This window comes from Danio rerio, chromosome 15 (genome assembly GCF_052040795.2).
Source record: "Danio rerio strain M-AB ecotype USA chromosome 15, GRCz13ab, whole genome shotgun sequence".
Taxonomy (NCBI): Eukaryota; Metazoa; Chordata; class Actinopteri; order Cypriniformes; family Danionidae; genus Danio; species Danio rerio.
Genome location: NC_141035.1, coordinates 2443067 through 2455000, shown reverse-complemented (window position 1 = coordinate 2455000; position 11934 = coordinate 2443067). Strand labels below are relative to the sequence as shown.

The 11934-nt window shown below is 37.5% G+C and overlaps 1 protein-coding gene across 1 annotated transcript in view; it reads right to left on the bottom strand.

Moving 5' to 3' along the window:
* Positions 1-8900, bottom strand: part of panx1a (pannexin 1a) — a gene marked incomplete at its 3' end in the record, with an annotated part of 14029 nt that extends 5129 nt beyond the window's left edge. The window contains 3 exon segments of the mRNA NM_200916.1: positions 4105-4313; positions 4744-4868; positions 8466-8900. Coding sequence (NP_957210.1) covers positions 4105-4313; positions 4744-4868; positions 8466-8649 — 518 coding nt within the window. The 5' untranslated portion in view covers positions 8650-8900.
* Between the last annotated feature and the right edge of the window lie 3034 nt (positions 8901-11934).

Sequence of the window (11934 nt, the reverse complement as noted above, 5' to 3'; positions counted from 1 at the left end):
AATATAACAGCATATCAGTGATAGAAGTATGCAACAGGAATGGGCTACATGCACAGTGTTTCAGCCACTGATAAAACTTCCGGTGAAAGTCAAAGTCAGCTTTATTGTCAATTCAGCCACATGTACAAGACATACAGAGAATCGAAATTGCGTTACTCTCAGACCCAAGGTGCTTAACATTAGTATAAAATATACATATAAAAAATAGTAGAGTTTAAGAAAAAAAAAAAATTTACAGTATATGTAAATTTACTGTAAATATGAGGGTCAAAAAAAAAAGGTCAATGTGAGGTTCATTGTAGAGCATCGATAATTGAATCGAAATTTAATCAGTTAAATAGACTTCAGCTTTAATTTGCTTGTTCAAGCGTAAAACAAAATGAAAGGCTGTTAAAACGCAAGTGCTGTCATCAGAAGGCGAGCGCTGAAACTCCATTCAAAATAATAATAATACTTCCCTACATTTATATAGCGCTTTTCTAGATACTCTAAGTGCTTTACGCATTGGGGGGAACCCACCACCAGTGTGCAGCATCCACCTGGATGATGCGATGGCAGCCATATTGCGCCAGACTGCACACCAGCTGAATGTGTGACAGAGAGATGAAGCAAATTATGATATGGGGATGGTTAGGAGGGCAAATTTGGCCAGGATGCCAGGGTTAAACCCCTACTTTTTTTAAAAAGTGCCGTGGGATTTTTAATAACTAGAGAGTCAAGACCTCGGTTTCAGGCCCCATTTGCACTAGTGTTTTAGTTTTAAAACGGCGTTTTAGAATGAAAACGATCCGCGTCCACACTCGCGTTTCTGAACTGCTCTCCGTTCACACCAAAACGCTGAAAACGCACGACATGACCACACACACACACACACTCTCGGGCAAGCGCTGCAGCATTTACCCAGATGAGAGCTGTGCTGGTCGGACTGCTCATCAAGCATCTCCCGCTGGATCTAATCTCACTATATTTGCTAAAGGTGATATTTAATTAATCTTGTTGTCTCTATCTAACGACATATTCCCAGACTTTGGTCTTGTGAATTGATTACTTGTTCACAGGTAACGTGTTTTGACTGAGCGCAAAGATAAGTTAATAATTAATGTAACCACGTGCATGCTGTATATTGACTTATTGACTGATCGCTTGCCTTTATTTCCTGTAATGTATAAACTTATTGTGCGTTATACTTTCATAATGGCTATTATTGTTTATTAAAACTGACATTCAGCAAAGCAGAGGATACGTTTTGTATTTTCAATGAAAATGAAAGGAGGCAGTGATGTTATATAGGCTCTGTTTTATTATAAATATGCACACAGTGAAGATGCAGCACAACGCCTCAACATTTCTGCTGTCCGTTCAGTTGCTAATATCAAAATGAAAATAGGCAGTTCCTTAAATCATGTTTACATTTTATTGTTAAGAAAGTGAAACAACGTCGCCCGGATGATGTGAATAAGGTTATAAAGTGCACTGTTCCCTTTAAAGATTTATCGGACGTGTCCTCGAGGGTCTGTTCTCCATATCAAACTAGCGAAGTCTGAACTTACAGGGAGAGGATGCAGGACTGAACTGTGTGTGTCGGCTACTTAATATTGAGGAAAAGCCCCAATCAGAGAGGCGAATGTCTGCAGATCCGCCTCCGTTTTCAGATGTTTCCGTTTTCCCCCATCCACACTGAGACGGAGCAGCAGCGTTGTAGAATGAAAACGGCCTCTTCAGCGTTTTTGAAACGCTCCGTTTTCGGCGCTCGAAAACTCCGGGGTAGTGTGGACAGATGGCGTAACCGTAGCAAAACTTGTGCGTTTTAAAATGAAAACGCATTAGTGTAAACGGGGCCTAAAACTTATTCAAAAGATGGCGCTCACTGAGCAGTATAGAGTCGCCTTCACTATACTGGGGCATTAGGACCCACACAGACCCAAGGTTGAGCACCCCCTGCTGGCCACACTAACACCACGTCCGTCAGCAACCTAGCTTTCCCATGTGGTCTCCCATGCAGGTGCAGCCCTGCTTAGCTTCAGTGGGCGACCATGTGAGAGTTGCAGTGAGCGAGCTGCCGACACATATTTCTAATGCAAAATACTGTGGTAAAATAAATAGCCATAATTTAAAGACATGGCGCTGAACAACGGAATTTAATTCAGTGCTTCTTGTCTACTCTGAGACCCACTTTAGGTCGTATCTCAATAAGGCAGTCTGGATCATTGATTTTAGACAAAGATCAGATCTTAAACGCTGCAATTTTATAATGGCACGACAGTTTAATGGAAGCATCTGAGGTGGCTTATTCAGAATTAAATGTCCCTGTGCATATAGCCCATTGGTATTATTGGTGAGAGATGATGGTTAATGAAATGTGTGCAAAAGAAAAGTCTTTATAAAAACATGCAGGTGGGTGGTTAGTTTTGATGCAGGTTTATAAGTAACTCAGCCATGTGATAACTTTCTGTGTGTTGTGTAAACCTGGACACAACTTACAAATATATCAGGGAAGATTTTCAGGCATTATCTTTGTGTGTGTGTGTGTGTGTGTACTTGTTCGGGTGATTTACCAGAACAAAATTGTATAATGACATTGTTAAGACCTAGCCATACTCAAAATGACCTGGTATGAACTTGTAACTCAAAACATGTATAAATCACACTTAACAGGGTTTATTTACCTTCAAAATTTGCTGTGATAGTAAAACGAATATTGGGTTTATAAGGGTTTAGGTCATATAACGAGCAGTTTCCATTGTATAAAATACATTTTCCTACACTCACCAGCCACTTTATTAGGTACACCTTACTGGCAGAGATTCAACAAGCTACTGGAAATATACCTCAGAGGTTTTGCTCCATATTGACATGATAGCATCACACAGTTGCTGCAGATTTGTCGGCTGCACATTCATGATACCATTCTCCCGTTCCACCACATCCCAAAGGTGCTCTATTGGATTGAGATCTGCTGACTGTGGAGGCCATTTGAGTACAGTGAACTCATTGTCATGTTCAAGAAACCAGTCTGAGATGATTCACGCTTTATGACATGGTGCGTTATCCTGCTGGAAGTAGCCATCAGAAGACGGGGACACTGTGCTCATAAAGGGATGGACATGGTCAGCAACAATACTCAGGTAGGCTGTGGCGTTGACAGGATGCTCAATTGGTACTAATGGGCCCAAAGTGTGCAAGAAAATCTCCCCCACACCATTACACCACCACCACCAGCCTAAACCTAAAGGCCTAAAGGCAGGATGATCCATGCTTTCATGTTGTTGATGCCAAATTCTGAGCCGACCATCTGAATGTGTCAGCAGAAATGGAGACTCATCAGAGCAGGCAACGTTTCTCCAATCTTCTATTGTCCAGTTTTGGTGAGTCTGTGTGAATTGTAGCCTTAGTTTCCTGTTCTTAGCTGACAGGAGCGGCACCCGGTGTGCTCTTCTGCTGCTGTAGCCCATCCGCCTCAAGGTTGGACGTGTTGTGTGTTCAGAGATGCTCTTCTGCAGAGCTCGGTTGTAGCGAGTGCTTATTTGAGTTACTGTTGCCTTTCTATCAGCTGGAACCAGTCTGGCCATTCTCCTCTGACCTCTGGCATCAACAAGGCATTTGCGCCCACAGAACTGCCGCTCACTGGATATTTTCTCTTTTTCAGACCATTCTCTGTAAACCCTAGAGATGGTTGTGCGTGAAAATCCCAGTAGATCAGCAGTTTCTGAAATACTCAGACCAGCCCGTCTGGCACTAAGAACCATGCTACGTTCAAAGTGACCATGTCTATATGGCTAAATGCATTAAGTTGCTGCCATGTGATTGGCTGATTAGAAATTTGGGTTAACGAGCATTTGGACAGGTGTACCTAATAAAGTGGCCAGTGAGTGTATGCATATTGCAAAAAAAAAAAATCCAATATCTAAAATATGATGTATCAAGATGCCTTTTTTTGACAATTAAAAAATTGTCATGTTTTTAGAAGTCTAAATTAAGCAAGTTTTGTCTAAAAACAAGCAAATTAATCTGCCAATGCAAATTTGTCTATTTTGCTTACTTGGTTGGCAGATTACTTTGCTTGTTTCAAGGAAAAACTCACCTAATTTTGTGTGTCTAATTCACCTGTTTGTATCCACTGGAGCTGGCGGTGTTTCTACTTTTCCTGCAGTGTGAAGGCATTTAGCCAATTTGATGGCTCTGTTGTAGGAACGGTCCAGTTCTTCCATTATAAATGTGAGGTCAGAAGAAAGCACCGGGGCTCCTGTAAACCGCCAAAACAACGCTGGCATGTAAACTGACACTGCCACCAGCAGCAGGATATAAGGGAAAAACTGCAAAGAAGAGGAGAGAAGCGTTCATTCAAGATGATTATTGATGATTTTGACTGGTACACTCTTTTCCACTGCAGTTTAGTACCACTTGTGTTCAATCACAAAACATTTGTTTTCCCTCGCAATGATAACTAAACTCCCTTGTAAAGCATAAATTAGCATTCCTTCAATGTTCAGTTCGGACAAACACTTCTTCAGTTTACATCTTGAGAGCTCTGTAAGTTCACTATCAATCACTGGGGAGCTTCCGGGTAATTATTCCATTCTTAAGAGTGCATATGCCCATTTAATTTGAGTTAATTTCCTTTGCTAAATGCAACTACTTCTGATAGTCCATTATGCACATCAACCATAAGTTACATTTACTATCACTTGCATTCATACTCTGAATTCATGCTTGACTGTAAATACATATGTTGTATGCGCTTGCCTTATGCAGCCATAAAGGAAGGCCTCCAGTGTCCTGTTTCTGCACTGCTGCCCAACAGTATGAATCCACGTAAGCTGCCTGACGCCATGAGAACGCTGTAGGGGCGAAACAACTGATCTGTGTACCTAGAGAAAAAAAAAGAATGATATTTTTAATGAAGACTACATGTGTGCATGTTTGGAGAGTAAGGGTGTATGTATGGTTTCTTACACATTGTATATACAGATATGCACACTGCAAACTATATATATCTTTTCATATCATTATTAGAATTTCTAAAAAGTGAGGGGGATAAATCTGTAGATTGTTTCAAAGCAGCTTAACACTGATGAAGAAAATAACTGAGTGTAACGGAGGCCAGCTAGTAAGTGCTGTGCAGGTAAACCTCACTCCTTTGACCTCTAAGGTGCTCTAGCGACAGACCGGCAGGGTTACACAAGTGTCATCGGGATTGTTGTTTATAAGTGGTGTCTCTTGCCTCGAACTCCTTGTTTTCTTAGCTCACTTCCTTTGGGCATATGTAAAGCACATATGCAAAAAAAACAAAGCTGAAAACAAACTCACTAGTGGTGAGAAAGCAATACGATTAAAAAGTCCAACATGCCAGCCTTTTTTACACTAACAACTACCCAAACTCGGTCCTGGAGGGCTGCTGTCCTGCAGAGTTTGTGAACAACATGTGGAAACACGCCTGTCTGGAAGCTTCTGGAATGACAAGCATGAGCTTGATTAGCTGAAATAGGTGTGTCTGACTGGGGTTGGAGCTGAACTCTGAGGGCACTGGCCCTTTAGGACAGAGTTTGGGTACCCTTGCTGTACGAGTTGCGAGTTAGAGTGTATATAATTCCTCTCAGCATGAGTTGAAGATTATTCTGGAGCAACTAGTGAAACCCCCTTATTAAAATGTTGTCAGTAGAGCACATTTTAGAACAATGGTCTAAAACCTAAATGTAAAACTGAAGCATTGATTTTTGCTCATTAAAGGGTCATGAAACTCCTCTGTCTCACACCTCTAGTTTGAAAAAATAAAGTCAGGAAAGTGGGTGAGTCCAGCTTTGTTTAGGTGGGAATGTCAAATAGTGAAAGAGGGAAGGGTTTGCATGAAAAGGGAGTTTCATTACGTGACCTACGGCTAATTTTCACAGAGACACCACAAACACAGACGCAGAGAAGACAGACAGTGAGTACGTTTTCATGGTCATCAGTCATCAAATTAAACCGAGTTAGACAATAATATGATTCAGTAGTTTTTTTTGAATGCTCCTTTCATGATCCTGTTGTACAAGTTATAGTACATTAATTACACAATTAACGTCACGCTAATTACATTTCCTCCAGTTTCATGTCATTTTGGGTGTTTCACTCTTAATTTGTGGACTTTAACTGCAGTTTGACACTTTCACTTTCATTCAGGAACATTTCAAGCATGCCCCCATGACAAACGAGATATTGGATGCGAGGTACTGCTGGAAGGGTGTTGTTTTAATGGAATTTGATACCACACACCGGTAAATATTTACAAATATTTCTCGGTAGATGCAGAGACTTGCCTCAACCAGCCATGTGTGAATAAACTATCCTGTCACAAAGCTCTCAAATGATTTCAAACCTTTATGAATTTCTTTCTTCTGTTGAACATAAAAGATAATATGCAGAACACTGAAAACCTGTAACCATCGACTATATTAGGTTAATAATGGGTTAAGATTATATTAGAAAAAACAAATACTTTAATAGTCAATGGTTACGGGGTGGTACATCTTTCTTAAAAAAGGTATGGAACAAGTGGAAGGTGAGTAAAAAGATGACAGAATTTTCATTTCTGGGTCCCTTTAATTGGAAATCATATGTGGCGAAAATCCTACACGACAGTAATAGTTTGATTAAGGTCTTTACATGTTTAGATTCAGAGCAGCATTTCATCTTTCAGCCCATAATATTGTAGTGATATTAACGTGCTGTGAACTTAGTAACTAAATCATTTTGACTAAGAGTACTGCTGATGATACTAACTAATTTGGCCATCTGAATAAACAGAAACAAAGAACATTTATCGCACCCTCACCAAATCCGGACAATCAACACGAACTGGAAGCATGTTTTTTTTTTTTTTTTTAAAGGAGAGGAGTGGCAAATCAGGATTTCACCATTTACAAATGCTCTCCAGCCTGATCTCACGAGGAAACCTAGGTATTTTACGTTTTGCCAGTTTAGTGGCAATAAACAAAACAAAACTGAAATTAAAATATTTGTTAAAACTCTGTGATTTTTAGAAGTTTTGTAAGTTTAAAATGTTTTTTAAAAACAGTGCATGTTTGTAATAAAAACAATAAAATCGCTATGCAATAATTAACGGCTATAATAACCACGGTCAGTAAACGTGCACATATGTGTGTGTGTACTGCATCACAAATACACGAAACTAACTTACTTGGTATTTTTGACTAGTGAGCTGTATTTCATCCGTGTCTGTCTCTCTATCACTGACTGCTGTTTATTTGACGTAACGCATAATGAGAAGCAGACACGTACATGGGAGCGGTGAACGGAGAGAAGCAGCTTATTTACATCTTTTAAAAGGGGTAAAATAGGTGCCCATTAAAATAAACCAACTAATCTGCCAACGGGGTAAGCTAAATAACGTTATTTCAAAGCAAATAGATTAGTTAGCTTAAGGAAAAACATGCTTAATTTTGGCTAACTATTTCTGTAAATGAGACATTTTGTGCTTAATTTAAGATTTTTTAAAGATTTTTGAACTAGAAAGATGATAAAAATATATAAGTAAAGCATTGTTAGCAATGCATTATGAAGATAATAATGACAACATTTAGACTATCTGTGCAGACGCACCCACTGCTGCTCAAGGCCATGCATGCACTGAATATCTAAGCGTTATTTACCTGCAGTAAACTTATAGCGTAGATAATAATCTGAAATATTGCCATGGTAAGAATTGAAATGGAATAAGAGGATGTTTGCATTCTGTAATCTGTACACAGTACAATATAATTAAAGGGATAGCTCACCCAAACATGAACATTTACTCACTATTTACAAGCTCTTAAATGATACCAAACCTTTATGAATTTCTTTCTTCTGTTGAACATAAAAGATAATATGCAGAACACTGAAAACCTGTAACCATTGGCTATATTAGGTTAATAATGGGTTAAGAATATATTAGGAAAAACAAATACTTTAATAGTCAATGGTTACGGGGTGGTACATCTTTCTTAAAAAAGGTATAGAACAAGTGAAAGGAGTAAAAAGATGACAAAATTTTAATTTCTGGGTCCCTTTAATTGGAAACATACTCTTTAAATGGAAATACAAAAAAATCTATTTTTAAAAGATGGATTCTGTGAGGAAACTGAGGTAAAGTTGGTTTTATATTCGCACATTTAGACTTTCTCCTTAATAAAATCGTTTCAGAAAAGTATTCTTGCAAATTCTAAATAGGGAAATCATATTAGCAGCCAACGACTATCAAAGCACAACATTGTTGACAGTCAATCAAACAGTGCTGATGTTGTTTCGAAGTCATGCTTGCATGTGATTTCTGACCAAATATAAATAGCACCATGGTAAACAGTATCATGTCACAGCATTGATGTCACGGCCGACTTTACCTCAGTGGAAACTGATCAGACAAGAAAGAATAAGCAAAGACTAGCGTTAGCGTATAGTGATTTGAGGATGAAATAGGGAAATGTACATACCGACAGAAACTTCCTGAGCGAAGGCTAGAGAAATGAGAAGCAAAGGTAGACCCACGGCGACACAGGTGACTATTTTATCCAGGGCTAAATCTAAGCGAATGCCTTTATACCTGTTTTCTGACGCCGGGTCCTTCAGCACAAAATCCGCGAACACGTACTCCGTGGCCGCGTGCGCTATAGCCATGACTATACTCGTTTATTGCCGACAAACTCTAACTTTATTCAAAACCATGTATCTAAATTAAGATTTAAATAATAAGAAATCGCATTATTTGTCAAAATAATTAATCTATCAGCTAGTTAAAATCCCAAAATTGCGTTAAATGAAGTTAGGCGCTTTTAGAAGCGAATACTCAAGCGAGGACAGCGTTACCGTGTACATTTCGCTTTTGTTCTTGTTTTTCTTCTTCGTTTTAAGTTTTGCTTTTTCTTCCTTTGGCATTTTGCTGGGGCTTGTGAACCAACTCAACTGGGGTGTATCGCCACCTACTGTGGAGGAACATGTCGGGGAAGACAAAACATGTGCCCACTTGAAAGAAAAATACAATAGTTATAGTGAATACTACAGTGTTTTAACCGTATAATACACTTTACTGACTTAACATACACAGTAATGTGTATTATACTATATGTTTACAACACGGTGCTAATGAATGCTACAACAAAAGCAAGTTTTTTTGTTGTTGTTGTGGTTGTTTTTTTTTTTATAACTTTATTGAACAAAGTAAACAATACAACTATAAATGGCCTGCTACAAAATACAAACCTTCTTAATCAGACAACAGACAAGCATGATAAACAAAATATAATAACAAGATAGAAAGTAAAATAAATAAATAAAAAACAAAAAGCAACAACATCTAGGGGTTTTCAGAAAGTTCAAGTTGTTCTATTAAATCACAGAGAACTACAGCATTCTTATTCTTCATTTGCTTAAGCCAGTGGTTCTCAAAGTGGGGGTCGGGACCCCCCGAGCGGTCGCGGGACAATGAAGGGGGGGTCGCCTGGTGATTTCCAAAAATCTATTTATTTTTCATAAACCATAAGAATTACCATATTTTATTCATAACCTACTAAAAGAGAAAAATATAGTTGTTTATTGTTACTATGTACTACTGTATATAGTTACTTTAGTAGCTTTTAGTTACTATTTCTATTAGATTGCACCCCTAGGGGTAATTACTTTACATTAAAGACACAGCAATAGCGTCAGATGCAGCAGATTGATTTTATAACACCAGGTTAAACTTTCTAGCCTATTTACAGCACTGACAGACATTACAAAAAAATCAACGAAGAATTGTTTATTAGTGGTTTATTGGTGTGGGCGCCATTGCATGCAAGATTTCTGGATTTATAACACCTCAGAAGATATTGGGGGTCGCGAGTCACTGACATTGTTATTTTGGGGGTCGTGGGCAAAAAAGTTTGGGAATCCCTGGCTTAAGCGATAGAAAAAAATAAATAGAAAATAATAAATTACATAAATAATTTTTATGTAAAAAAAAAAAAAACTTCCCAAGAAAAATAATGGTGTTAATTGCTAAATCATGTGTTTCATCTTTCAAAAATAAACCTAACAGTACATTTTCTTTTGTTAAAGCATTTAAATCTTCAAACTTAGAGAATAACCAATAATGCAAATCTTCCCAAAAGGCACAAGCAAATTTACAGTCAGAGAAAAGATGCTCTGCAGTTTCAATTTGATCATCACAAAAGGAACAATTGTTTTCATCAAAACCAAATCGACGTCTCAAAAATTCTTTAGAAGGATAGACTCCACTTAGAACTTTAAAATGGACTTCCTTTTCTCTTGGTGCTACTGGAAACTTTAAATATTTAGTTCTAAGCTATTTAATTTTTTCCTTAGAGAAATAATAAAATAAAATCAAAAATTATTTGAATGAAAGGGATATAGTTCTTTAATAAAAATATTCCGGATTACAGTATTGGATAAGTGTATATCGATAACTGAATCTCCATCCACCAAAAGCTGAGGAAGGCAAGGTGTTATATTATTTTGAGATAGATTACCAGACATCTGAAATATAGATTGTGGGATAGCTTTAATAACATTATCATATTGTTTTCTGTCAAATAAATTAAATTTAGAACTAAAAGTTTCAAAAGACATTACTCCGGTATTATCTAACATATGCATGACTGACCATATTCCTTTTTCCCACCAGTTTTCGTAAAATAAAGATTTGTTCCTAAATATAACATATCTGCAATTCCATAAAGGAATATTATGGGGACTAAAATTATGCTTGTATATCATTTTCCAGTAAAGTAAAACCTGTTGATGAAACACTGATAACTTAACAGGGAGTTTTTTGAGGTTATCATCAAATCTAAGCAAAAAATGCATACCTCCTAACTTTTTACAAATTTGACTGGGGATATAAAACCAAAAACTTTTTTCATTTTTCAAAAAGGATTTAAGCCAATTTATTTTAATTGTACCATTAATACATTCAATGTCAAGGGCTTTTAGACCCCCTTCTTCATATTTTTTGACCAATGTTCCTTTTTTAATATAGTGTGTTTTTCTTTTCCAGATGAAATTAAAAATAGCTTGGTTTCTTGCATTTTTAGGAAAATAAATTGAGTAGGCTGGGTAAACAAGTCTAGAAATGCACTCCATTTTTGTAAGAAAAATTCTACCAATAATACAAATGTCTCTTACAACAAAGGCTAGTTGTCTAAAATCAACTACAGTAAAATATTGTTATATATATATATATATATATATATATATATATATATATATATATATATATATATATATATATATATATATATATATATATATATAAATCTTTTTTTTTTTTTTTTTTTTTACAGACGATAGGACACATTTCTCAATATTTGGGTCACTTTTGGAAATCTCTTCACACAGTGAGCACAACAGAAGTCTATGTGGGCTAAACTGTGGATCAGTTATTGTTTTGGGCACAAAATGCATTCAATGGCTACATCTCCCTGCTGAAAAATCCAGCTTAAACCAGCCTAGGCTGATTGGCTGGTTTTAGCTGGTTGAGCAGCCTGGTTTGACCAGCTAAATCCAGCTAAAAACAGCTTGACCAGCCTGGTTTAAGCTGGACATGGCTGGTTTAGGCTGGGCTCCCAGCCTGGCTAAGCTGGTTTTAGCTGGTCATCTCCCAGCCTGACCAGCAAAGACCAGGCTGGAATTGGAAATGGCTGGAAACCAGCCTGGAAATGGCCAAAACCCTTCTAAAACTAGCCTGGTCGACCAGCTAAAACCAGCCAACCAGCCTAGGCTGGTTTAAGCTGTTTTTTTCAGCAGGGCTCTCAAATTTCTTCAATGCTTTTTTCACTCAGACACAACAACTGCCAGAAATTATTGTACGTAAAGGACATTTAGCACATGCTTACATTCTGTTCTCAGAACTGTTGAACTTGTTTAAAACAATAACACAATGCAAAACCGAATCAGACAGCCAAA